Below are 27771 nucleotides of genomic sequence, written 5' to 3' on the forward strand. Positions count from 1 at the left end.
CTAATGTTCTTGAGCTTGTTGCCCTGAACAAGTGATGGAGTTTGTTTCATTCTTTCAGAAGCCCCCATGTGAGTAAGAGCTCAGAGCCAGGGACCGGCCCAGCAGACTGGCGTGGTCGTTCTCCCATCCCCATTGGTTTCCACTCTTTCCTTGTGCCGGCCTTTATGATGAGGTCAGAAAACCCGAGGCAGCGAGGCGGATGTTCTCGGCAAAGCTTTCTCGTTCTCTCAGACCGAAGCCAGCCACACTGACTCAAAGAGCCAAAGATGAGCCGGGACAGTGGGCCCTGACCTGGCCCAAAAGGAAGGCAGAGAATGGGAAACCGAGGGGCTCTGATGAGCGGTCTTCCTCACAGGGCTCGTCTGAATTCTGCCTCTGGTGTGTGAGAGGCAGCGGGCAGCATACCCGGACAAAACTGGTGGGAGACTGATGGAGGCAAAGTGGATTTCTCTCTCCGGGCCTAGAGCAGCCCCTGGCTGTCCATTTAATAGCAAACACTTTCCTCGGGATCCATACAGGTTTTCATATGCAGGGATGGCAGTTATCCCTGCTGTGGTCCGCGGTGCCAGGCTAAGTCCCAGTGCCCAGCCTCAGGCTCCCCCTCATCTTGCTTGGCTCTCGTCTTCCTCAGCTGATCCCCTGCCAGGTGCATGTGGTCAGAATTGCAGAGGTCTCATCTGGAGTACCCTGTGCGTTTTTTATTCACTAAGAACTTTTTGGTGCAAAACATGCTTTCCCTTTGTACGTACCCAAGTCGTTGGAGCTTTAATATTGCGAGGTCCCTTGTGTCCCAGGGTGCTTCAGAAGCAGGCAGCTGGCGCTCCAGAGTGCGGAGGTGCCCTTGTCTGCCTCAGCCCCCTTACCTGTCAAAGGGGGCAGTAATGGCACCCTCCCTCCCAGGTGGTCTGGGAGTCAAGCACTCACCGAGGCACTTGGGAGAAGCTCAGTGAATGCTCATCCCCTGGTCTCCCTCTTTGGTCACTGGTGCCTGTGATAACACTCTAATGACAGGAAATCTTCTCCAAGTGACAGTGACCGGCCGTGTGTCTGTCCTAGGTGACTGGGGTGGGGGGCAGGCTGAAGCCCAGAAAGGGAGATTGGGCTGGGGCTGCTCTGTGGAAGGGGGAGGAGGCCCCGGAGGGCTTTGGGATGCATAGCTGTCTACAAGTGTGCCAGATCCTGGAGGCCTCAGTGAGGCAGGGCAGCTGCTGGGAGACACTCAGCTTTTTGGTGGGTTGTGGGAGAGGCCTTTGTCCCGGGAGACAGCCTCTGAAAACCTCCCCACCTCGGGCTTGGGGAGGGGGCCTGCCCTCCTGGACTGAGGAGCAGGTGCGAGAGGCCTGAGGGTTTTCAGGGCTCTGCCACGTGCCCCTTGGCTGGGGGCTGTGCATTTATAGGGAAGGTGTCTTTGGGCTCAGCGACCCAGAGCTGTTTGTTGTAGGAAGAATCCGTAGGAAGAATCCCCTAATTCATCCACTTCTCAGATGTTCTTGAGGATGCAGACTTTCCGGGGTGACTTCTGGGAGCAGTGAGTGTTGGAACCAGCCTAGGCTGTGACCCGGGGTCTCAGCTGGAGGAGCCAGTGGTGAGATCTAACTCCGGTGGTCCTCCTGGTCTCTTACCTGCTTTACAGAGCACAGTTAGTTTTCATCGCTGCCAGGAAACGGATGAAATGACAATTTTAGGAGTTCTTTGAATGAAACCATAGGTTTGACATCACTTGAGGAAGAAGGGAGATGCAAGGACCATCTCTGTTGCATTACGAGAGAGCGAGAAGGGGAGAGAGAGGGATGGAAAGGGGAGTAATAATTATAAAGGAAAATATTTTAGTTTGAAGGCCATGTGTTAGTGCATGTTTGAGACTAAATTAGTATTCTAAGCACACAAGCTTTCTGAATATACCATGTATCCTAGGTCATTTGGTGTCAAATTATAATGTGTTCCTTTAAAGTATTTAATCATTTGCAAAACAAAAAGTTTAAAATAACTTCTGATGCTTGCCAGTATCACCACGATCACTGTGAAGTGTTTTTGAGGGAGAGGGATTCACTTTACTTGGCCCCCAAGATCTGAACTCAGAGCAGTAAGCTGGAATTACAGGGCATCCTGGCTTGATGTAAGGACAGATGCCTCAGCTGTTCAGCTGAGAAGGGGCAACAACCACTTCTGGACCTATACAAGCTGATCCAGCCCTTCCTCCTCTGGAGAGTTTGTTTCATTCTTTCCTTCCCATGGTCCTGGGCAAAAACCAGTTTCCCTGCAAGTCGTTTTGGAATGTTCTGGTTTTAGTCCATACAATCATAGCTGGGAGGAACCATTAAACTCATCTAGTACCTTCTTCATTTCCAGCTTCCACCAGGACACGATAATACCTCATTTGGGGATAGTGTGGAAGGGATTTCTTTCATTTTGCCATCATTTCTGAAGCCTAAAAGTTGCTTCCTGAACCACCTTATCTTATACACATGCTCTCCTCTTCCCCTCCTTTTTTCCTTCCTCTTCCCTTCCCTCTTTTTCCCTTCCTCTTCCCCTCCCTCTTTTCCCCTTCCCCTTCCCTTCTTCCCCTCCTTTTTCCCTTCCTCTTCCTCTCCCTGTTTTTCCCTTCCTCTTCCCTTCCTCTTTTTCCCTTCCTCTTCCCCTTTTTCCCTTCCTCTTCCTCTCTATTTTGTGTCAAAGTAGAAGCCATTGACTAACTGTCCTTGAAAGCAGGTGAATCCTCAGATAATCTTATTTGATCTCCACATTGTTTATTTCAGGAAGATCCTCCTTCTTCCTAGTTTGCAGCTCATCAAGATTAACTGCCAAAATTTGCTAGGCAGTAGGATTTTTAAAAGAAGTTCACGTATTTTTGTCAGTGTAGGAATTGGGACTTTGAAACCAACCATTTGATTGCTTTTGATTATTCTGGGTTGGTATTACTCGGGTCAGTTAACCCATCCTCAAGTCTTTTATGAAGCTCCTGCTTTGGATTTACTAGGTTCTGTGTGCCTTGGACGGGATGAAATAATCCCTATCCTCATGGAGCTTCCATTCTTCCCTTGAAAGATGATATTAAAACTTCATTTGGGTGAGCAGTTCTTTTGAAATCATTAAAAACCTCATTTCTTCAGCTGTGTATGTTGGGAAATTGGTTCCATTGGCAGCCAGTTCACTGAGGAAAGTTGTCAGTTATAAAGCTTTTCAGTGAAAACATTGGCAGTCATGCCACAGGGCCCAAGACGGAGGCCCGCTTTCCTTGCTGGGGGCAGCGTCGGTCTTTAACTCTTATGTCGAGTGATAGCCTCTGTCATCTAAGCTAAGTGAGACTGAACATGTTCTAGAATCATAGATGGGAATGGGCTGAGCACCTCGTCCCCCACTTTCTGATACCCAGAGCCCACATCTTGTCCTTGGTGAGTATACACAGCCCCTGCTGCCATCCTCCTTCAGGAAGAGTGAAATGGGGGAATCTATTCACACGCATGCTTATCCCTTATTCTACACGTTTTTAATTTGCAACAGAATAGTTTGTTAATAAAGTAAGGAAATAATGAGAATGAGAGATAAACACTTCCCTACCCTGGTTCTGAATTGTTTTTGATCTTTTTACCCACAGGTGGATCATTAACCAAATTGGCTTATTATTCAACTGTACAGCACAAAGTAGCCAAAGTGAGATCTTTTGACCACTCAGGAAAGGTAAAGACTTCAAGTTGGGCTGCCCATTACAGTGTCGCTTGTTGCCCCTGCAGAATGCTCCTCCCCCAACCATAATTCCTGGGCCTCTTTCCTTGGGCTTCCACGGGAGGGATGAGAAGCAAGGCATCTGCCACAAATAATAGCGGGTACCCAAGGGGCTTGGAGTCAGCAAAGGCTTGATAGAAGGGATATTGAGTCGGAGGAAGAGGGATGGAGAGAGGCCTTTTCCAGGGTGCAGAGCCTGGAAATGGAGCGGGGAAATCCTGCCAAGCTGCAGCCCATCCTGGGGCCGCCGTCGTCTTCTCCCGAGCACTGGCTTCTTTTCTTCCTCCTCCTTCCCCTGTCCTGCATCCCTCTTGGACTATGGAGCCAGTGGGTTAAGGCAGGGCCTGCTCCCCTGCTCTCCTTTCCAGCCTTCCTCCTTAGACTGAATGTTCCTTGGCTTGGTTGCCTTTAGGCAGGAGCCCCTCCTAATTCCTACCTCAGACCTGAGGTGGATTTAAAGGTCCTGCCTCTATATCACAGCTTAGCAAGGGAAAAGAAAATGTGAAAGAAATGACTCCCTAAGATCCTCTAATATGATATGGAGATGGGAAGGTCCCAGTTCGAATCCTGCCTCAGAAGCTTACTAGCTGTGTGACTGTGATCCAGTCACTTATCTGTGCTTCCGGTTCTTCATCTGTAAAATGGGAATGATGATAATAATAGTGAGCAGAACCCTATTCTCTAGCTTGTTGAGAGACTGATGAGACAGTCATCATGATAATACTAGCAGCGCGCATTGACGTGTCTGTAAGATTATTCAAGTGCTTTCCGTGTGCTTGCTGACTTGATTCACCCAGCATGTCTGGGAGATACTTGTGGTCATTGTCCCCGTTTTACAGAGGAGATGTGGTTTGGATTGTGCTTCCCAGAGCCTGAGGGGCTGCACACGAGCTGCTTGACTATTGCTGAAATGCTCTTGCTCTTGTGTTTTCTGCAGGATGCCGAACAGGAGCACGAGACTCCCTATGAAATCTCGGTGCAGGAGGAGATCAGCGCACGGCTGCATTTCATCAAGTTTGAGAACACCTACATCGAAGCCTGCCTGGACTTTATCAAAGACCACCTCGTCAACACAGAAACAAAAGTGATCCAGGCCACGGGAGGGGGCGCCTATAAATTCAAAGACCTCATCGAGCAGAAGCTGCGGCTGAAGTAAGTGGGGGGCTGGAAGGAGGCAGAAGCTGGATTCCAGAAGCTTGTTCTTATTGGGACAGAAGTTTAAAGAGATTTTATTTAAAATGTAAAGAGAAGGAATGTCCTGGTAAGCCTAGTGGTAAGCTCAGTGGAAGACCTTAAGCGAGTCTGCTGACATCTTCAGGCCGTTGGAGGAGCCTGGGAAGCAAACTGGCCATAAATGCAGAGACCCCTTGGTCAGCTGAGCTCACCCACCAGGGGTCTGTGACCAGGCACAGGATAACAAAGCAGTGTGTGTGACCTGTAGAGTAGGGGAGGGACTGAGCATCATGGGATGGCTCGTTCTCTTGGCCTGATGGGGACATCTTTGGGCAACGGTGACTTGAGCTTCTCCCACTTGACCATCGTCATCGTCTCTCTGATTTATGGAAAGGGTTCTTACAGGATGGAGAATTACTGCAGCCAAAGCAGTCCTCCTCTAGTGATCAGGATGGTGATGATGAGCCTCTGTATCCGTAGTTTGGCAGGTTCTGGCACAGGCTTTTCCTGGAATCATATTCTCTTCTGTAGTAAGAGCGAAGGATAGCAGAGGCAGCCCATGTTCTGCATTGGTATCTACTAAACATGAAAAAGATCTAGGGAAAGGCTTTCTGCAGAATTTTGGGTAGTTCCCCTATGTGAATCCATAGGGGGTCATGGATAACAATTCCACAGGACAATGGGGCGGGAGTAAGGTGCAATTTGCTTTATGGCCGGGAATGCCCACATCGGAGCCATTGAAATGTGGAAATAGTCAGTGGGCTATTTGCATTTGAAATTACAAGCTTTAGTTATTGTGTTTGGCATCTGCCCTTTAACATGGCTGGGTGAGTGGTTAGGATCTGGGCATGTTGGTCTGGCCAGTTGGGGATCTAACTGAGGGATGTGGGGGAGATCTGAAAGAACAGTTCTACTTGCAAACAAGAGAGAAATGAGAAATGGATTCTACTGCAAATGGAGCCAAGTTTCCCTAGAAATGCCGATCCCTGAGGTTAGAATCATTTGTACTATCCATGACTGAGAAAGTCACCAGTCTTCATGGTACCACATCATGGACATAGATTTAAGCCACAGAGCCATGTTCTTCAAAATGTAAATTATTTTAGAATCGAATTAGATAATTAAGAGATAATAGATAATTGCATTAGAAACTTAGATTCTTGTCATCACCTCAGTGGGTCCCTCAAGAAACTTGTTCCGCTGGGTCAGTGCTCAGCAAGATTTAGAATGGCTCTTTTATAGTCTGTCTGTCAATCTATTAGTTATTTTTCTCTATTTGCTACTTGTATTTATCTGCTATCCACTCATCCATCTACCTCTCTCTTTCTGTCATTTATTTCTCTTGGCATTATCTCTAGCAAATTAACTATCTACCCATCCGGCCACCAATCTGTCTTCCTTCCCTCTGTCTGTTTCTCTCTCTCCCTCATTCCTTTCTTTCCTCCTTCTCTCTCTCTCTCTCTCTCTGTCTCTCTCTCTCTGTCTCTCTCTCTGTCTCTCTCTCTGTCTCTCTCTCTCTCTCTCTCTCTCTCTCTCTCTCTCTCTCTGCCTCTCTCTCTCTCTCTCTCTCTGACTCTCTCTCTCTGTCTCTGTCTCTGTCTCTGTCTCTCTCCTTTCTCTCTCTCTCTCTGACTCTCTCTCTCTCTGCCTCTCTCTCTCTCTCTGATTCTCTCTCTCTCTCTCTCACACACACACACACTCAAGAACTAACCTCTTGAAATAGTGCTTGATTTCCTTTTCAGAGTTGATAAGGAAGATGTGATGACTTGCCTAATAAAAGGGTGTAATTTTGTGCTAAAGAATATCCCCCACGAAGCATTCATGTACCAGAAGGATGCAGATCCTGAATTCCGGTTTCAGACTAACCATCCTAACATTTTCCCGTACCTGCTTGTCAACATTGGCTCTGGAGTTTCCATAGTAAAGGTGAGTGGAGGCTGCTGGCCTGACCCCTGCTTCAGTAGGGAGAAGGCGAGTTCACGGCTCGGGGCTGCTCCGAGGCCCTTCAGCAGAGGGCATCCGTTCTGTGACCTGGGGCAGGGATGCCCTTCTGCTGCCTCAGCCACGCGCTGGCACCCCCTGCTCTCCAGGCTGGTGGAGTTCCCGTGAGTTATTGTGTGGAAAAGGCACAGTACAGAGGGAAGCTAAGCCCTCGGTTCTCCATGACGCCATGGCCTTGCACCAGCTTGATGGCTTGTCTTGCCCAAGCTGAGCCGTTGCTTGGTTCTGAGACCCGGGGTCCTTGTCTGAGGGGTGTGAGGGGTACCCAGTAGAGGGTAAGGGACTTGATCCTTTCTTTAGCTGTCTGCCCTTTCCTCCTAAAGCAAAGCGGCTGGTAGAGAAGGAGCCCCTTGGAGCCACTGCCGGCCAGCCCCTGGCCTTTTAGAGGCAGGCCCCCCGCTCAGGGTCCAGTTGATTCTCTTAGCCGATCAGTGCTCACCAGACTCTCCTGGTTTTGACTGCTAGGTGGAGACGGAGGACAAATTTGAATGGATTGGCGGGAGCTCGATTGGAGGCGGCACCTTCTGGGGGCTTGGCGCCCTGCTCACCAAGACAAAGGTAAGCCAAGACGAGACCCTTGGGGTCTTCCTCGAAGGAAGGGGACCTATAAGTAAGACTTCTGCAGCTTATGGTGAGGCTTGTGACCCTTCTAGGCCTGTGGCTGGGACCACTATCATTTGTCAGCCTACAAACCCCCGGTTCTTTTCTGGGCAGGGCACTAGGGCATGCATTCTTGAACGATGTTAAAGGTAGTTCAGACTAACATGAGCGTCCTGGAACATGAGACCAACTTATGGGGCCTGTCCTTGGCCCCCCAAATCTAGGTAAACACTTGATCTCCTGTTGTTTTCTTTCTAGAAATTTGATGAGTTGCTGCATCTTGCCTCCAAGGGCCAGCACACGAATGTGGATATGTTGGTGCGGGATATTTATGGTGGGGCCTACCAGACCCTGGGGCTCAGTGGCAACCTCATCGCCAGCAGCTTTGGAAAGTCTGCCACAGCAGATAAAGGTACTGCCATTGGATGCGCCCGGCTTCCAGAAACCAGAGGCAGAGTCTGTACTGATTACAGCAAATGGAGTGATGACTCATGAGGTTGTTAGCTGGGAATTATGTGCAGATGCAATTTCCTTTCCATCTGCTCCTTACAGAGCATTCTGATTTATTTTAAAAAAATTAGTTTGCTTGCCGCATTTCTACTTTGGTTACGTGGCGGAAATAGAAAGCCATTAGAGGGCAGCCACGTAACTTTTTCCTTCCTTAAATTGAGGGCCTTTTTCATTGCGAGAGTTTGGGTCTGAGGCATTTGTGGTCAGAATTGTAGTTCCCCCATCTGCCGGTGCCGTCTTGGGGGAAGGTGGCCTGGTGAAAAACATGTGGGGAAATAGGCTGAGTGAGCTGGGGGCTAGCTAGGTGGTCCTGGAAAAGTCATTGGACCTTTCCGAGCCTCAGGGGACACCAGGACAAAGTTACGAGGGACATAGGGTGCCCATAGAAGGCTTTGCAAACCCTGGACAGTCAGTGGTGACCACCAGGGCTACATCCTCTCCTAGAGAAGGACCAGACCTCCGTGCATCTGAGGACAGAATCCCCACAGGGATCCTTTGTGCCAAGGTCTTTGTACTCTCTCGTAGAGTTTTCCAAAGAAGATATGTCCAAGAGCTTGCTGCACATGATTAGCAATGACATCGGGCAGCTGGCTTGTCTCTACGCCAAACTCCACAACCTGGACAGAGTTTATTTTGGGGGCTTCTTCATTCGGGGCCATCCGGTCACCATGCGCACAATCACTTACAGTATTAACTTCTTCTCTAAGGTAACAAAGACTTAACCTTCTTTGTGATCTGGTACTGTGCCGGATTTGGGGATTCATTCTTTACCCCCGTACCCGTTTCCTTCCTTTAATCCAGAATTACCGCTCAGGGAGTTGAGTATTTCCAAATAGATGGAGCAGTAGAGAGAGACTGAGGGTTTCTGAAGGATCCCTCTTTGGATTAGCTGCTTGTTTGGGGCCAAATTATTCACCTGGTGTTATTCACCTAGTAGCCTTATGTGATTGAACAGAGTGGGTTTAGGGAAGCCTCAAGGGGCCTTGAAGCTGAGGAGTTAGCCGGCAATCCTCTTCTTTCTGGCTTATTGCTCCTTGAATGAATCTTCCGGGAGAAGGGCAACAAGGCCCTCATGTACTTGAGAAGCCATCTGTGGGGAGGACCGGGGCCTTGGTCCTGTGGATGATGGCTTCAGACATTAGTGTGCCCTTTCTGGGAGATGGCATCGGCATTCAGTGCTCCTGTTGCTACCCTTGTATGAGCCCCATGTTTTGGCTGGCCCAGGCCAGTCTAGCTCCCAAATTAGAAATGTAGGGAAATTGATGATTTTGTTTTACAAACGATCCTTTGCCTGGAAAAAAAGATGCACCTTGGAATTTCTGTAGCTAGCAAACCCCGTGTTGCAGTTCAGACGCCCTTTGGCTGACGAGAGTCTGTTCTGAACAACTTTCCAGGCGCACATTACGGACTGTGTGAGGCGAGGGACCCACGGGTATTGTAGTGGCCCTAAACCTCCTGGGGAGCACAGAGTGCCCAGGCTGGCCGGCCGTCAGGGACCGTCCCAATGCAATGTTTCATCTCGTGGCAGGGAGAGGTGCAGGCTCTGTTTCTGAGGCACGAAGGCTACCTGGGCGCCATTGGGGCATTCCTGAAAGGAGCCGAACAAGACAGTGAGTAGGGGGCTGCTTGTTTTTTCCCCTAATACGGTGTTTGGGAATGCTGGTGAATATAGTGGGATGGTGTGTCCATGAGACCCTGGGAGCATGAGAGCAATATCCTGGGCGGCGTGGGCCAGGGCCAGAGAGGCCGCTGCAAGGAATGGCCGGGCTGCTAACGGTCGTGGTTTGGCTGGGTTTTTAGAAAACCAAACCTCCTCCTTTTCCTGTCTCTACTCTTTGAGTTAAGTGCAGTGGGTAGAACTTGGCCATCTTGTTGTTTGCCTGTGCCAACGATATCTTCCTCTAGAGGAGGGGAAAAACAAACCTTTGAATGTGATTATTCCAGAGGGACCAGGATTAGAATTTGTCTGACACGTTCCTGTTTGGCTTCCCCAGGATTGCAGAGGGCTTCGTGTGTTGTCTCTGTCTCTGTGCCCCCGTGTCTCTGTGTGCTCATGTCTCTGTCTGCCTTTACTTGAAAAGGAAACTATTAGCCAAGGAAAAAAAGAATGACAGACATTTTTTTTCTGTTAGCTGCCTCTTTTCCTTTTTCCCAGTCTTGAGCCCTCAGTTACTTTTTATTCTGATTCTGTCTGATTTTCCTCCCTAAAGTTATAAACTGCTTCTTAACCAAGGAGTACATTATAAATGAAACCAGCAGTGTGTCCTACCTACAAAATACAGAAAGAACTTAGTTTCACCGTGGGGTATCTTATTTTCCCAGAAACTGAAAGAGCCATTGTTTTCTGAGCTTAGAGATAAGCCCGAAGACCAACCTCTGTAATGTCCTCCCTGTAAGTTTCCTGATTTAAATGCAACAGGAAGTTTTCTCGGGGCTCATTTATTTTTCCAACATGAAAAATAACTTTTCTTATATTTAACCTTATTCTAAGAAACCTGGTTCCTTTGACATTCCCTCTAAAAGGGCCAGGGGCAGGTGGGTGGTGAAGTAGGTAAAACACTAGGGTCAAGAAGGCACTTCCTAGCTGGATGGCTCCTGAGAAGTCACCCCAACCTGTCTGCCTCAGTTTCCTCATCTGTTCAAAGAGCTGGAGAAAAAAGCGACAAACCGCTCCGGATCTCTGCCAAGAAAACCTCAAGTGGGGTGGCAAGTCAGACATGATTTAGAAATGACCACGCCCCAGCCCCACCTCTTCTGAGTGGCGGCCCAGACTCCTTGGGCTTGTAGAAACTCCCACGGGCCCTAGTTTGAGAAAGCAGAGGGTCTTTCTGCTGGTCTGTGCCCCCTGAATGGGGAGCCTGTTCTCGGAGCCCTTACATTGAGGGACTTAGCACCTTCATTTGTGTTCCAGATCCCAACCAGTACAGCTGGGGAGAGAATTACGCTGGGAGTTCTGGTCTGATGAGCACGTCCCCGGAGCTGTATCCCATGCAGAGAAACCGGAGCGGCACTGTGAGTCCTGGGTGCCAGGGGAGGCGGAGGTGGCCCTGCAGGGCGTCTGAGGCAGGCTGGCCCGAGGCTCCTCCTGTGGTCACCTCCCCAAGCTTCCAGTAGGGAGGGGGCCCATGGCTGTGCCAGCTCCGGATAGTCTTGTTAAGCAGCAAAGGATTTTAGGAATTGAGCGCTCCTCTCTTCAGGCTTGTGTTGTGGTGGGTCCCCCACTTGGAAGTGGAGTGTTTAGGTATTTTGAAATGATCTTGGCCTCCTTATTTTTAAGGCACTTTCCTCATCTGTCTCCAAAATTTAGCTGCAACATGACAGTCTTTGGAGTCAGTCAAGTTTAGAAAGAAAGAAGTTATGTCACTGTCATCCTTGGCCTTGGGGAGGAGCTGCGGGGTGCAGGGTCTGGGCCGGCCAGAGGGTATCTGTCTCAGACAGCTATATTGGAGGGAACAAACACTCACAGAACAGCAGGGAACAGGGAGCCCCCTGCAGGCGTGCTTGGGCTGACTCTCCCTCAGTAGAGTCTGTCATTTCCTCAAGTCTCAAGTGACCTTTATCATTTCTTGACCTCTTGTCATTATATCTGCTCCCCTGGCAGCACATCCCTGGGCATAATGCTTTGAAATGCCCACTGCTGTAGTCACAGGAGATATTATCGTTTCTCGGGTTTGATAAAAAATCTCTCTCGTGTCAATTGATTTCCCTGTTTAGACCATAGAGAAGAAATATCAGTCTGGCCATCTTGAGATTATGTTGAAAACATTTTCTTTATTTTCTTTTTAAATTAAATTTTTTTTTTTTTCAGTTTGAAATTTTCTTCTTTCCCCACTAGACTGTCAGAAAACTAAATCCTTTTATAGCCATATCTAAAAAAAAGAGAAGGAAACTTGCTTCAATTTGTGCTCCAATTCTCATTAGATGAATCCTTTGGGTCCTTTGGAATTGTGGTTGATCCTAATTATGAAATATTTCAGAGTTGTTTATTTTTGTAGTAATATTGTTAATGTGTAAATTATTCTTCTGTTTCTGCTTACTTTATTTTGCATCATTTTATAAAAATCTTTTCAGGTTTCTCTGAAGTCACACCCTTCATCATAGCACAATTATATTTCATCACAATCATTTATCACAACTTGCTCAGCCATTTCTCAATTGATAGACATGTTCTTTGCCACCCCAAGAAAAGCTGCTGTTTTTATACATTGATGTCTTTGAACTATAGAGCTGGTATAACATTGAATGATAATGGTGATTATAGTTATCCTTGTTTCACCCCTGGTCTTACTAGAAAGGTTTCTAGCATGTCTCCATTATAGAAATGCTTCCTCTTGATTTTATATAGATAAATAGAGCTTTTCTTAAAATGAAGAGCATTCCTATATTTTTTAGGGTTTTTAATAGGAATGGGCATTGTATAGTCAAAAAAAATTTTATCTATTGATACAATCTTATTTTTATTTATTATTTTTATTGCTTTTGTTATTGATAAGTTAAAAAATAGATTTTTATGTTTGCATTTCTGATATAAATTCATCCTGGTTACATAGTATATGACCATAAGACTATAATCTTGCTAGTATTTAATTTAAAATTTTTTCATCCATATTCACTAGGGTAATTGGTCTGTAGTTTTTTTTTCTCTGTTTTTACTTTTTCTGGTTTTGGTATCCAGATTATAGAAAGAATTTGATTGAATTCCTTCTTCTTTACTCTTTTTCTAAATAGTTTGTATAGTATTGGAATTAATTATTCCTTAGCTATTTAGTAGAATTCTATCTGGTCTTGGGTGTTTTTTCACAGAAAGTTCATTTATAGCTTGTTAAATTTATTTTTCTAAGATAGGGTTATTAGTATTCTCTTTCCCCTTCTATTAATCTGGGCAATTTGTAATTTTTACAATATTCATTTTAACTCAGGAGGACCTAAGTTCAAATCTCACCTCAAAACATTTGATACTTACTTGCCATGTGACTCTGGACAAGTCACTTTACCCCAATTGTTTTCTTCCACTACTCTACCCCCAAAAGGAGGTTCAGTTTTATTGGAATATAGTAGAAAAATAGCTCTTAATAATTGATTTTATGCCATATCCATTGTGAATTTTCCTTTCTCATTTTTAATACAGTAGTTTGATTTTCTTTTAAAAAAAAATCTAATTAACCAATGGCTTGTCTATTTTACTATTTTTAAAACAGCTTTTTGGTTTTATTCAGTTTGGGTTTTTTTGCTTTCAGTTTTGTTAATCTTACCTGTGATTTTCTGGATTTCTACTTTGTTGTTTTGTTGGGGGGCTTTAATTTGTTTATTCCCTTATAAATCTAATTTGCTAAATAGCTCTTATTCTTTTTTATTGACTATATTAGTACTTAGAGATATAAATTTTTCCCCTACACATTGCTTGGCTGTATCCCATAAGTTTTGGCAAGTGCTTATTGTATCTTTAATGAAATTATTGATAATTTCTATGATTTTTTTAACCCATCCTTTTTTTAGGATTATGTTATTTAATTTCCAATTAGTCTGTGTTTCTAAGACCCTTTATTAAACATTTTTTATTTATTTAGAAAGTGGTGCGTTTAATATCTACTTTTCTGCATTTGTTTGTAAAATTTTTGTGCCCTAATAAATAAATCAGGTTTTTTGAATGTGACATACATAGCTGAGGAATGGGTATTATTGCCATTTAATATTTTCCAGAAGTCTATCTTATCTACCATTTCTAAAATTCTATTCAGTTCCTCAACTTCTTTTTTGTTTATTTTATGGTAAGGTTTATCAAGTATGAAACCTCACTATTATAGTTTTTCTATCTACTTGTGATTCATTTTAACTTTAAAAAGTTAGGTTCTATACCATTTGATACATATGTGTTCAGCATTGATGTTTATTGTCTACAGTATCTTTTAGTAAAATGTAACTTAAATGTTTACATTTTTAAGTAGGTATGATTTTAGCTTTTGCTTTCCCCAAATCATGACTTCTACCTCTGCCTTTTTTTTTTTTTTAATTCTTATCTTTGTGTTTCAAGTATGTTTTCTTTTTCTTTTTCTTTTTTTTTTTTTTTTTTTTTTTTCTTTTTTGGGTCAGCAACACAAGTTCTTGTTTCTAATCTATTCTGATGTCCTCTTCCATTTTATGGGTGAGTTAATCCCTTTTACATTCAAAGTTATAATTGCTAATTGTGTATTTCCCTCTATCTTTTTCTCACTCCTATCCTTTTCTTTACTTTGTTCCCTCTTTAAGAATCTGCTTTAAGGGAAGTGGTCAGAAATAATCTACCTCCTCTTTTATTCTTCTCCCCCTGCTCATTTCCCTAACCATTTCCCCCTACTTCCCTGTTGGGGTAAGATGAAATTTTGTAGCAAACAGTATTCTTTTCTCCTCCAACGAGTTCAAATGAGAGTGAGGTTCAAGTGTTTCTCTCCCCTTCCTTCACTACCCCCTACATTTTACACTCTTTTCACTCCACATGTACGTGAGAATTTTTCCCATTCTTTCTCCTCCCTCTCTCTCTTTCCAGTCCATTCCTCTTTCACATCTTTTCATTCTTTTTATTTTTGAGCTCATCCCACCCAGATCCTTTGTCTCATTAGGTTTCCTCTAAAAGTCCTAGTGATGATAGTTACATGTATCATCACCCCATATAAAAATGTAAACAGTTTAACTTTTTTTGCTCCTTATAATTTCTTACTCATATTAAGTTATGTTACTCTGGAATCTTGCATTTGAATGTCAGATTTTCTATTCAGCTCTGATCTTTTCATAAGGAATTCTTGATAGTCATCTCTGTCACTAAATAACCATTTTTCCCCCTATAAGTTTGTACTCAGTTTTGCTAGGCAAGTTAATCTTGATTGTAATCCTAGGTCTTTTTCTTTCTAGAATGTCCCTGTTTCTTTAAATTAAAGGTTGCTAAACTTGTGTGATTCCAACTTTCTTTCTGGCTGTTTGTAGTATTTTCTTCTTGACCTGTAAACTCTGCATTTTGGCTTCATTTATTCCTGGCAATTATAATTTTGAGATTCTTTCAGGAAGTAACTTGTGGATTCTTTCAAATTCCATTTTGCCCTCTAGTTCTAAGATATCTGGGCAATTTTATGATTTCTTGAAATATGATGTCTAGGTTCTTTTGTTTGTAGCTCTCATGTAGTTTAATGATTCTATTTATCTCCTTGATCTATTTTCTCAGTCATTTTTCTTATGAAACATTTGACTTTTTTTGTATTTTTCTAGTCTTTTGACTTTGTTTTATTGATTCCTGATGACTCGTGGAATCATTAGTTTCCATTTGACCAATTCTAATTTTTCCCAAGAATTATTTTGTATTTCTTTTAAAAATTTGTTAATTCTTTTTATAATCTTCTTGTGTTATTTTCAATTCTTTTTCAATTTTTCCCTCTACCTTTATTTGGTTTTTAAAGTCTTGTTCTTTTTAAATAATTTCTTTCTTTAACTTTCCTAGATTTCTTGTTGGGCTTATGTCCAATTTGTTTTTTTTTTTCTTTGACGCTTTGCTCGTAGATATTTTTCAAGTCATTGTCTTCTAAGTTTGTCTCTTGTACTTCTTATAGTAGCTCCTTATGGTCAGGTTCTTTTTTTTATCTGTTTATTTTTCTAGCCTCCTTCTTGACTTTGGACTTCATGTTAATTGGGCTCTGCTTACCTCCAGGAGCGGGGAGGACGTTTGGCTTGAGCATATGTTCCCTGCTTCTGCTTCCCCAACTCATTTGGGATGGGGGCTGTCGCTTTTCATTGCCCTAGATTGGGGTGATCCATGGAAATCTGTTCCCTGCCCTTCTGGATTGAGTTCTGTGTGCTTCCAGCCCAGGTCTGGACACAGCTGAGAGTCTATGTCTTGCAGCTGGGCTCAGGCTCTCATGGTTAGCCAGCTGGCGGGGTCTACAAGGCTTGCTACAGTGGTCCTGATGCTCTGCCCTCCGTGGGGGCTTCTCTTGGGGATTAAAGGGGAAAAATGAATCCCTGAGGGGCTCTGGGCTTAGGGCCACTCAGGGAGGTTCCAGAACTCCCATTTTTTCCCAGGCCTCAGCCGGGTTCCAGGGGTTGATTACACAGGGTTTGTGACTCCAGACAGAGTTGTAGGGGACTGAGCTGCCAGAATACCCTTGTTATCCTAGGACACTTCTCTCTGCTTGTGGCTCCCCTTCATTCCTGAGCTCAGAAGCACTCTGGCCCCTGCCACTGGCCCCATGCTGCCCTCCTGTCCAGCATTGGACCAAGGACTTGCTGTGACCTTTTCTCAGAATTTCTGATCCAAATTCAGCGGGTTCATTTTCTCAGTGAATAGGAAGCTGTGTTCTGCTCCCCGATTTGGGCTGCTGCCTCTGTGTGTCTGTCCCATTGCCCATCCATCCCTTTTCTAGACTTAAGTTTGCAGGACTCTTGACAGAAGTTCTCATTTGATCCTCACAATAACTCTGGGAGACAGTTTTACTGTCTTTACAGGAAACTGAGGCAGGTGGACAGAAGTGAAGGGTGTGTCTCGGTCCCACAGCAAGAAGTGTCTGAGGGAAGGTTTGGACATTGGGCTCCAGAGCCCACTCGCTCTTTTCTCTGTCCCGTGAAGGACAACATCACATCTGGCACATCCTTGAGCCTCATGGCTCACCTGCAAGGCATCAGCCACACTGCAACATTGGCTATTAGAGCCCTGTTCGCTGTGGGGCCCTCAGGGTCGGACCTGCTGCCGGTGGGTGACCTTCCTCTCGGAACTCCCCCTAACTCACATGGGCCCACTTGCTCCCTGGTCAAGCCCTAGGTTCACTCCAGATCTTTTTGAGATTTAGCTGAGTCAGAACATCTTTGTAAATGGAGGTGGTGTGAGGGCACAAAAAAGTATGGATCATGGAAGGTTTTATTTCTCTTTTAATTTTCAGTCCTCAACCTTTCCTAAAATGACAGAGTTCTAGAACCTGAAACAGTCTTAAATTATTCTATATAGGGGAAATAAAGCCCATTGATGTGACTTTGTTGGGGATCACATCATGGACAGCTAAGTGGCCAGATAGGTTGCATTTGGACTCAGGATCACCTGAGTTTGAATCCTGCCTTAGACATCTGTATCGCTCTCTTCCTTAGTTTCCCCAACTATAAAAGGAGAATAATAATAATAATAATAGCACCGACTTCCTGGAGTCATTGAGGATTGTCAGATGATGTATATAAAGCATTTTATTTATGCTGTTGTTATTGTCAGTTGTCACATGGTGGGCTAGTGGTTGGAGCCCAGGAATTTCTGTTCATTCAGCCACATGCCGTCCTCCAGCGCGGCCTTGTCCACCCCAGGGTCTCCAGCATGTTCCTTTCTGCTGAGGCCCAGGGCAAGTGGAGAGCGGGTCCAACCCTCCAGCTAGGCCAGGGGGACTTGGCTGGCTATCGGCTCGCGCCTTGGCAAACCTGGAGGCAAACAAACGAATGATGAGGGACGGTGCTTTGTTTGAACCTTCTTTGAGTGTCACCCAGCTAAGATTGGGTGTTAATCAACAACAAGATGGCTGATTTCACAGCTCTGTCATGGTGGAAATCTCCAATTTCATGGACTGTCACAGGTTTATTGAATAACCATATCCAAAATGACATTACTTTTGTGGCCGAGGAAACGTAGCACAAGGGATCCCCACGCATTGAAAAACGAAAGGGACGGTTATAGCAATTAAGTTGTGAATTGAATATTACCATACCTGGGAAATAAAGGCCTTCTCACCAGGCCCAGAATATGGCCGAAGCCAAGTCTAGCCCAAATTAACCTAGAAATTGCTTGAGATTGCATATGAAGGTCCTTCACCTTTTAACAAAGAAGCAGTTATTGGATGATTCCAAGGTGTCAGAGGGCATTCTCAGGATTGACTAGATTAAAGAGCTAAAGTAAAGTAATTATTTCAGAGATTGGTGATTGATTGATTTCACCACCCTGTGAAATCCAGACTAATAGACTCCTTTCAGCAGTCTAGGGACCCCTAGGGACCCCTGCTCAGAATCAGAAAATGAGAGGGAAGTATGATCACACACAATCGAGTCCCCTGCCTCCTGCTCCGGATCTCAGCAGATCTCAGTTCCTTGGGTAATTCACATCTAGCCGGGCCGATTCTTGGACCAAAATTTTGTTTCTGGGCTTGTACTGTGCTGATAAAGCCATCCAGAGCCCTAGGCTCACCTCTGTTTTCTCCAGGATAGCAACGATCTTAGTGGGAGAAATTATTATACTCTTAATATCAACTAGAGTTCTTGCTTATTGGCATCCATACGGAGAGTCTTTGGAGAAACAACGCAAAGTACTTCGTCTTTTATTTCATTTCATTCTGAACTTGTAAAAATTAAAACCAAGCATACATGAAACTGCAAATTGATTATGTACATAAACTTGCTACTTTGAAATATAAGGTTTTATAACTTTTCTTTTTCTCTCTTTCCCCTGAAATGGCTTCTGTTAGACACAAATTTTATTTCATATATACACACACACACATTTATACACATACGTATATGTGTGTGTGTGTGTGTGTGTATGTATATATATATGTATAAACATATATGCAAATACATATGTAAAATAAGTTTATACACAATTTTATTACTTCTTTGGATGCAGGTAGCAGTCATAGGTTCTTTGTAGTTTAGTCAGGGTACTTATAATAGTCAAAATGATTTAGTTGCTCAGTTATGCTTAAAATAATATTGTTATGGGGCAGCTAGGTGGTGCAGCGGATAGCGCACTAGCCCTGAAGTCAGGAGGACCTGAGTTCGAATCTGAGCCCCAGACACGTAATACTTCCTAGCTGTATGATCCTGGGCAAATCACTTAATCCCAATTGCTTCAGCAAAAAAACAAAACAAAACAAACAAAAAAACCCAATATTGTTGTTCTGTATGCTACGTTTCTATTCATTGTTTTGTGCAAATCTATCCATGTTTTTCTAAGATGATCAAGCTCCTCATTTCTAAGAGCCTAGTAGTATTCTCTCACATCATATGCCCCAGCTTTTCAGCCATTCCCCAATTGATGGGCATCCTGCAATTTCCAATTCTTTGCTACCACTAAGAGCTACTCTAAATATTTTAGAACATATACATTCTTTTCCTTTTTCCCTATGGAAAAAATCTAGTAAATATTGTTGGGTCAAAGAGAATCACTAGTTTAATAATCCTTTGGGCATAATTATACATTGTTTTCCAAAATGGTTGGATCAGTTCACAATTAGTGTCCTAGTTTTTCAGTATTCCCTCCAGTACTTGTCACTTTCCCTTCTGTCATTTTAGCCAGGCTGATAGGGGTAAAATGCTATCTCATTTCCCTAATCATGATTTGGAACAGTTTTTTCATATAACTAAGAAATTGTTTTGATTTCATTTTTGGAAAACTGACTTTTCATATCCTTTGGCCATTTATCAATTGGAGAATGACTTGTATTCCTAAAGATTTAACAGAGTTCTTTATATATTTGAGATATGAGATAAACTGATCAGATATGAGATATCTGATAAACGGTTTAGAAATTTTCCCTCCCAGTTTTCTGCTTTCCTTCTGATCTTGGCTATGTTTTTTTATTTGTACAAAACCCTTTTTAATTTAGGGTAATTTAAATTATTCATATTATATTTTACTGTTCCACGCACTGTTCCAGTCTTGCATGCTCCTAATGCAATTATTCTTTGTCATTAACTTGAAAGTTTAATAGCCATTCCGCTAATGAACTAGTCATGTTTCCAAATTAGGTTATATGAAAATCAGGTTCCCCTCTTTTGGGAAGTTCTCATTGCCTTATCCTGCGCTGAACACTTGACCCATTCCTTCTTCCTTCAGACAGAAGGAAAAATGGGTCCTGTGGCTGTGGACTCTCAGATGCAGCCTGGGGAGAGGCCTGTGAGTTCCCTTCTTTCTGAGAAACACCAGCCAATGGGGAAATAGAGGAGTGAGTTCTATTAGGAAAATATATCCCAGGCAGCCTATGAGTCCTACCTTTCTCTGGAACAAAAGAAAGCATTTAATGAACTGATGCCGAGTGAAATGAGCAGGACCAAGAGATCATTATATACTTCAACAACAGTACTATATGATGATCAGTCCTGATGGACGTGGCCCTCTCTAACAATGAGATGAACCAAACCAGTTCCAATAGAGCAGTAATGAACTGAATCAGCTCCACCCAGCGAAAGAATTCTGGGAGATGACTATGAACCACTACATAGAATTCCCAATCCCTCTATTTTTGTCCGCCTGCATTTTTGATTTCCTTCACAGGTTAATGGTACACTATTTAAAACTCCGGTTCTTTTTGTGCAGCAAAACAACTATTGGTCATGTATACATATATTGTATTTAATTTATACTCTAACATTTAATATGTATTGGTCAACCTGCCATCTGGGGGAGGGGAAAGGACGGGAAAAAATAGAACAAAAGGTTTGGCAATTATCAATGCTGTAAAATTATCCATGCATATATCTGGTAAATAAAAGCTTTAAAAAAAATTTTTAAAAATAAAGCATTTACAAGGACCCATCATGGGTTGAGTTAACTTAACTGCTGGCTGTAGAAACCATAAAAATAAACAGAAAACAGGACTTGACTCTTAAATAGAGAATACATGATAGAAATATATAAATAGGTACAAAATATATAAGAAGGAAAAAATATACATGAGAAGAGATGGAAGAAAGTTTTGGGTTGATGACAAGAAATTAGAACATTGTTTTCTTACTATGGCACAAAATGAGGATGAAAAATTCAACTTCTTTTTTGTGGAAAATAATTTTAAAGCTGTAAAGGGGAGGTTTGGGCTTCTGAAACACTAAGTGACCTCATTGGGGGTCCCTCTTCTTTTTCTCTGCAGTTTGATTTGTTGGAAATGGATCGGTTAGAAAGGCCATTGGTTAATCTGCCTCTCCTCCTGGATCCATCTTCCTACATCCCTGACACGGTTGACCTTACGGATGATGCCATGGCCCGGAAATACTGGCTTACCTGCTTTGAGGAAGCTCTTGATGGGGTGAGTGCTCAGGAAATTGAATGTTTTAAATAAATGCTTTTGAGCTACTGCATGTTGGGAGAGGAGAATGGAGATGGCCAAGGACCCTTAGACCTCTGTGTGGTTTGTTGTTTTCCAAAGCATCATTTCCTTGCAGCAGGTGTTTTTCTGATGGTTTGAATTCTTTGCTATAACTTTCCTGGTGGTGAATAGTAGAGCCTAAAATAGATTGCAGAGGGAGGTAGAGGCAAAACAAGGGTGTTTCTCGGTAAACGTTCTACCTCTAGAAAACACTGGTTGATAAGTGAGAATAGACTTCTGAAGGGAAGTAGACGTATTGGCTAGTGCGGTGTCAGCAAGGGAGAAACTGAGCTCCAGCTGGCTTCCTGTTGGACTAACGTCCCCACTCTCAGTTATGGTCCCTCCACGTCTGACAGCGTTTGCCCAGCAGGGGGTCTTTGGTCAGAAGGGAGAGCTGGTGAAGGTGGGTGAATACAGGGATGTGTGAAGCTACTTCTGTGTGCCAGGCTCTGTGCTAGGGTTGGGAATCCAGAGGAAAAGAAGGAAGCAGCCTCTGCCTCAGGGAGTCTCCATTCTGGTAGCGGCAAGGGCTTCTCCATGGTAATCCTTGGTCCTGCTCTTCATGGGTAGGGCCTATTTTGGCCGTCTCCTTGGGCCCTGCAGGAAGTTGCTCCCAGAGTTGTCAAAGAACTGCTGCTCCTGATTGGCTGGAGCCATCTAGAGCCTCTGGTGGAAATGGATCATGCATGGAGGGAAGGGGGAATAAGCATTTATCTAGTGCCTACTGTATGCACTGGCCTTGTGCTGTGTGGCTCTCCTCTGATCCTCACGATAACCCCTCCAGGGAAGTGCTTGTGAGGCAGCCAAGGCAAGGGATTTGCCAGCAGAGCCAGTCAGTGTGGCAGACTGGATTTGAACTTGGGCCTGGAGTGAGTTATTGCAGATGGCCTCCAAGTCGGCCTCTGTTCTTCCTCCTCGTGATGAGATCATCCAGTCATCGGGCCCGATTCCCATATTTCACAGCTGAGGACGTGAGGCTCGAAGAGGGGAGTTAGATCCCTCGGTGCCGCAATCCCTGACAAGGACTTTGTTCTCATTAACTCCCCATAGCTGTCTCTTGATGTTACATCACCCATGCACTGTGGCCCTTCTGAGGGCAGAGTTCCCCTGGGCCGGGTGACTCCCCGCCCTCCTCAGGGGCAGTTCCTGCGTTTGCTCACTCCTGGCTCCCTGTCCCTCTTCTTGTTTTTCCTCCAGAGGGGTCTTCTCGGCAGCTTGCTTTTGCAGCACGCATTTGTGTGATGGGCTTCTAAGTGGGCAGGGAAACTAGAAAAATGGAGTTGTTTTTAATTGATATGTTTTACCTTTCTTCCATTGGGTTTTAAGTAAACCCTGTCCCTCTCCCCTTGTCCAAGGAGCATTCCTTGTAGAAAATTTTAAAAATTTTGCTGATCTTTTGTTTTGACATCACCCACATTTACCAATGTCCCTCCCTCCCTCTCAAGTTTGTAACAGAATAAAAAGAAGAGAAAAATCACTGTTTGGCAAACAACTCGAGTCCCGCCATCTCAGGACCAGTAGTCCCTGATTTGTGGACCTCCTGCCCTCCTTGTTTCCCCTCTCTGCTCAGACTTGGCATCGGCTCACACGCCTTTCCTGATATAAAGTGCCAGTAATTGGGCAGTGATGCGTCCGTGTCGTTCACTCTCATGGAGCTCTGGTTCTCGAGGTCCCTGGGCCCCTGGGCCTGTTCTGGGCCTCCTCCTGTGAGCGGCCATTTGAGCCCGGGGCACCAAGCGCCTTCTCGTTTGAAACAGCTTTGTTCTGTCCCTGCTAGGTGGTGCACCGGGCCATAGCCAGCCAGCCAGATTCCATGGATGCGGCAGAACGTGCCGAGAAATTCCGGCAGAAGTACTGGAACAAGCTCCAGACACTGAGACATCAGCCGTTGTGAGTTCCTCACGTGTCCCTTCCATCACCATGCACGCCGCCCCCTCGGCCCTGTCAGAAGAAGACGAGGTCACTTTCCTGTCCCGCGCGTCCCTTGCCCACTTCAGGTCTCGGGCCCTCTCGCTCCTGCACCTCAGTGGTTTTCAGGGCTCTGGCCTTCCCGGCTCACTGACCCCAGGTGGCTGATGGGCCTCAGGTGTCCATGGAAGGAGCCCAGACTATAGATTGTGACTAGAGCCTGGAAAGTAGCTGCGAATCCTTTTCCTGTAAGGGGATCTTGCAATCATTAGTCTCTCTCCCCCTTTGAAAGGAAGAGACTGAGCAGCTGCTCTCGCCCCCGTCTCGGGAGGTCCCAGATTCTCCCCCGTCACCACCTCTGAACCAAGAGTGCAGGTGCGGTTGTTGCCATTTTGTTATTCGGACCCTGCCTGGAGGCCATTGGGCATTGCGGTACTGCACAGCGCTGGGGTCAGCAAGCCTTAGCTCGGACATGGCCTTGGGCAGTGACTGGCCCCTGACCCTGAGCAAGCTGTGAAATTCTGCCTGCCTCAGTTTTTTCTCCTCAGTAACATGGGGAAAGAAGGAGCACTTATCCCCTCTCCTCCAAGTTGTTGTGAGGGTGAAATAAGTAAACCTTAGTCCTTTGTATAAGTGCCAGCCCTGCGTTAAGTGCCCAGGAATAGAAATACAGGAAGAAATATTCAGCCCCTGCCCTCAAGGAGCTTTCATCCTAATAGAGAAGAGACCCTAGAGAGGAAAGGAGGGTGCAGAGAAGGAGGGTTTGTGTGGAAAGTGGAGCCGCAGGGAGGACGCGGATGTCGCCCTCTCGGGGTGGTGGCCCTGGTGGTCCCGGGAGCAGGCTGCCGGAGGGGCTCGGGACAGGGGTCTCTGGGAGAACAAGGGCTGGGGTCATCCTGGTGCTCACCCTGGCTACGTCTCTCTGGCTCAAGTCAGAATCGAGCATCTGTTTTTATCCAAATTAAGTAATCCCAACAGTTCCCCCAAGTTCCCTCCTTCCAGGCGGCAGGACACAAAGATGGGCAAGTCTGATCGTCCTCATCTGGTGGGCTCCGGGCCAGGCCGCCCCATCCCCCTCCTCCCAGCAGCTCTGACCCCCTCTCTCTCTCTCGGTCTTTCACTTAGTGCCTATGGAACCTTAACAGTGAGGAGCCTGTTAGAAACAAGGGAGCACTGTTTGAACGAATTCAACTTCCCAGACCCCTATTCACAAGTAAGTCCTGTTTTTCTTACAGAGTGGACAGAAATGTAAGTCTGCAGCCTTTCGCTTCAGTTTTCTCAATTGTGCCTGATTTGGATTGTGAAGGGAGCTGGGTCACGTGCAAGGCTGGGAAAGGGTGAGAGACAAGGGGGCCGTCCTGTCCGTCACCAGCTTTTGATCAGTGGCAAGAAAACATTAGCTCTCTGGTGACTGGCCCCAGTGACTAAGCAGCTGCTCATGAGGGTGTCCGTACCTTCCCCCCCCCAAACTAAGTCGGCCCTCTCTGTTGGCAGTGTCTGCTGAAAGGCTGTGGATTGAAGGCGCCACGGTGATTTCCCCCATAGATCACGTAGAGGTATCGTGTGGGGTACTCTTACACCCAAGATGACCAGGTAGGGGGGAGGGAGGAGGGCGGAGAGAGAGGAGAGAGCGAGCCAGCTAGATCTCAGCAGGATCCGTAGGTGAGACCAGGCCTCTGGCTCTGTTGGGGAATATGAAGTTACCCAAGCACCCCCTTCGGATCCTCAGAACGAGGCAAGTGGAGGAAGGCGCCTGGATCTCCCTCCGAGAAATGGCGCTCCTCCTGCGATCGCTCAGCCAGCAGGGCCTTTCAAAAGGCTGCCGTGTCGGAGTGGGCTCAGACAGAGCCCGGGCCTTTGGGGTGTCCTCCTGGGAAGGAAGGGAGCCGAGGCCAGATCCTCCCAGTGCTGCCGGCCCCGAATGGGGGCTGGGCAGGATCCCCAAGTCCGTCCATCCTCTCACGGGGGACGATTAAGCTGCTAGAAAAGGTGTTGGGCCTCAGAATGCCAAGTGTCGGTGTTCTGCAAGTGACATTTGTCGGACTCAATGGAGCAGTTGCTGTCAGAACTCTTTCCATGTAGCGTAAATAAATGAGATGCGCAGGGTGTGTTCCTGGTTTTTTTTTGGGGGGGTCACACATGGTCGGGAGTGTCAGACGTCTGGGGCAGTTTCCTCTGTCCGTGATGTCCAAGTCTGCCTCTCGGGGGCAGAAGGTCAGGTGGGACTCCTGGCAGACGGTCCTGGTGCGGAGCAGAGCAGCTTGGGAGGGAAGGAGGCCTTTCCAGCTTTGTCTCCCTCCGCTTCCCTTCAGTGCTGCTTGGGGTGACCAGGACCACACACCCAGCCCAGTACAGCCAGTGACCAGGCGGCTCCAGGGCCTGGTGTTTCCATTGTTCCCATTCGAATTTCTCATGTTACAAACACCTGGTTGGATGGTGGCCGTCCCCCTGCCCTCACCCCATTGACCAGTGTCCTGGTCGTGGCCAGAGCAGGGGGGCTGTCGCTGGAGCCGTGTTTGAGCCAGAAGAGTCCGTCTCTGGCGCTGCTCTGAGGTCCCGGAGAATAGTCGCGTGTGTCTCCGGGCCGAGTGCCGTCCCGATAGCGGTGATTGTTGGTCCGGTAGAGGCCACGAACCTAGAGGAGATGCTTGAGGGCTTGGAAGTGGTCTTGGGGACTGAACGGCTGCTGCTGGGTAAGGCGATTTCTTCACCTGTGTATCCAATGTCTCGTATCTTTCTACAGGTAAAGCAGAAAGAAAATGGCATAGCGTTAAAATGTTTTCAAAGAGTAATCAAATCTTTGGATTCATTAGGCTGGGAGGAGAGGCAGTTTGCTCTGGTGAAAGGACTTCTTGCGGGGAATGTCTTTGACTGGGGAGCAAAAGCAGTCTCAGAGTAGGTGTTCGATGTTTCACGGCACTGTTTCTAAGCTCCTTCCCCCCACCCCATTTTGTTTTTTTTCCCATCCGGCCCTAGTTGAGTTGAATGGTGTGAGTGTGACTGTCTCTTCCCCGCCTTGTACACCCAGTGCTGCTGTGTCTGGAATGGTTGTCGAGCCAAAGGCTGCGCTTTAAATTGGCCCCGGTCCCTTCCTGCCCGCGGCCCACGTGGCCCACACGGAGAGCCAGCCAGCCTGGCTTGTGGTGGGCCGAGCGGCTGCTTTCAGGCTTTCTCCTGAACTCTTAGACACTTGGAGTTCAGCACTTGCCCGGCCGTCCCCTCATTCCCACCCACCGAGTCACAGGCCTCTGCTGTTTGAATGAAACCCACTGATGTTGGAGAGGGTTGGCGCAGTGGATAGAGCACCATCCTTGAAGTCAGATGGACCGGAGTTCAAATCCGGCCTCAGACACTTAACACTTCCTAGCTGTGTGACCCTGGGCAAGTCACTTAACCCCAGCCTCAGGGGAGAAAAAAAAGAATAAAATCCATTTCCTTGGTAAAGCCTTCACCTGGAGTGATTTTTTTTTTTTTTTTTTAATAAAATAAAATAAAGAGCGGTCTAAAAATGTTCCCCAGGATCATGTAATTGAGCATCCTGAGAAACTCATAAAATGAACTGGTTTCTAGTTTGTTTAGAATATATCCTAATATTTTTGTTTTAATTCCCTGAGCCCTTTTTAATTACTAAAGCCACTTTGAGCTGTCCTGAATTACACCCTTCCCATCCCTCTGTGTGTGCAAAAAGCCTCTGATTTAAACTAATGACATTTCCTGGTGATTGGAAATGACCCTGCCCTGCCCTTCTTTTCTAAATGTGCTTTGGGGAATGAGCTGAGCTTTGTAACCTTTTTTTCTCCCCAACTTTTGTTGGACTTGCAGGAAACCTACAACCCAGCAGTGTTAGAGCCCTCTCCCCCACCTCTCCTTCCCTTTGCCCTCTAGCTACGTTTGGAGTCTCTCCCCCAGTCTAGGGGGCCACGAGGGCCAGCCCCGCCATTAGTTTTCCACGTTCTCGGCGTGCCCTGCATGTCTTTTGCATGTCGTGGACTGTGATTGAGGATTGGGCGGCTCTTAGACATCCCATTAACCTCCAGCTACTTCCCCCCACCCCTGAATAGGGAGTCCCTTGTTGCTAGGGAAACCTCACTATCTCCCAGCCCCCAGAGTTGGTCTGGAGCAGGAGCCTCTGGCTCAGTCTCTGGCGATGGGCTCTGTCATTCCCGCCCCACCCCCTACTCTGGGCTCTCTTGAGGGTCTGGTGTGTTGTAGTCCCGCTCTCCGTGTAGAACAAGTCGGACTGGCAGACTTCTTAGTCATGGCTTTTTTCTTTGTCTAGTGTCCTGGAATCCGAGCCACAGTTTGGATTTGAAGAAGCCAAGAAGAAATTGCAAGGTATGGCTGGGCTGGGGTGACCAGGGCAGGTGAATAGTAACTGACCATCGGGCAGCACTGCTCGGATAGCCCCCTGACGGCCATTGCTAACTGGGATAACCTACTGACTGACTGAAGGCTAGGGCTGCGTGGGCTACCCCACTCGCTGACTGCCAGCGCTGCCTAGAGGTCTTGAGTGAGCCGGAAGTGAGCTCTGCCCAGTTTAATTTCCCTTCTTTCCCATTGAAACCTCTCAAGTCTCCGAGCAGCCCTGGGTGGAGGAGATGCCCCTGCCTGACCCGGGAGGACTCCCAGATGGTGCAGGGCTTGCTAACAGGACCGTCTTCTGTCTTTGCTCTAGAGCGCCCCTGGCTGGTGGACTCCTATGGGGAGTGGCTGCAGCGGCTCAAGGTGGGTGTGTGTCCACAACTGTCCAGACTGTCCGAGTGAGCGCCGGCCTCATGCTGACCCGAGA

General features: G+C 46.2%; 1 protein-coding gene across 1 annotated transcript in view; it reads left to right on the forward strand.

Annotated features, from left to right (window-relative positions):
• PANK4 (pantothenate kinase 4 (inactive)) overlaps positions 1–27771 on the forward strand; it is a 35960-nt gene that overhangs the window by 4311 nt on the left and 3878 nt on the right. Inside the window, exons 2-15 of the mRNA XM_074306507.1 lie at positions 3596–3678; positions 4661–4875; positions 6639–6822; positions 7363–7455; positions 7756–7909; positions 8533–8714; positions 9536–9617; positions 10919–11019; positions 20859–21014; positions 22852–22964; positions 24108–24195; positions 25726–25877; positions 27262–27317; positions 27658–27707. Of these exons, the coding sequence (XP_074162608.1) occupies positions 3596–3678; positions 4661–4875; positions 6639–6822; positions 7363–7455; positions 7756–7909; positions 8533–8714; positions 9536–9617; positions 10919–11019; positions 20859–21014; positions 22852–22964; positions 24108–24195; positions 25726–25877; positions 27262–27317; positions 27658–27707 (1709 nt within the window). The remainder of the gene's footprint in view (positions 1–3595; positions 3679–4660; positions 4876–6638; positions 6823–7362; positions 7456–7755; positions 7910–8532; positions 8715–9535; positions 9618–10918; positions 11020–20858; positions 21015–22851; positions 22965–24107; positions 24196–25725; positions 25878–27261; positions 27318–27657; positions 27708–27771) is intronic.

Source organism: Sminthopsis crassicaudata, chromosome 3 (assembly GCF_048593235.1).
Source record: "Sminthopsis crassicaudata isolate SCR6 chromosome 3, ASM4859323v1, whole genome shotgun sequence".
NCBI lineage: Eukaryota > Metazoa > Chordata > Mammalia > Dasyuromorphia > Dasyuridae > Sminthopsis > Sminthopsis crassicaudata.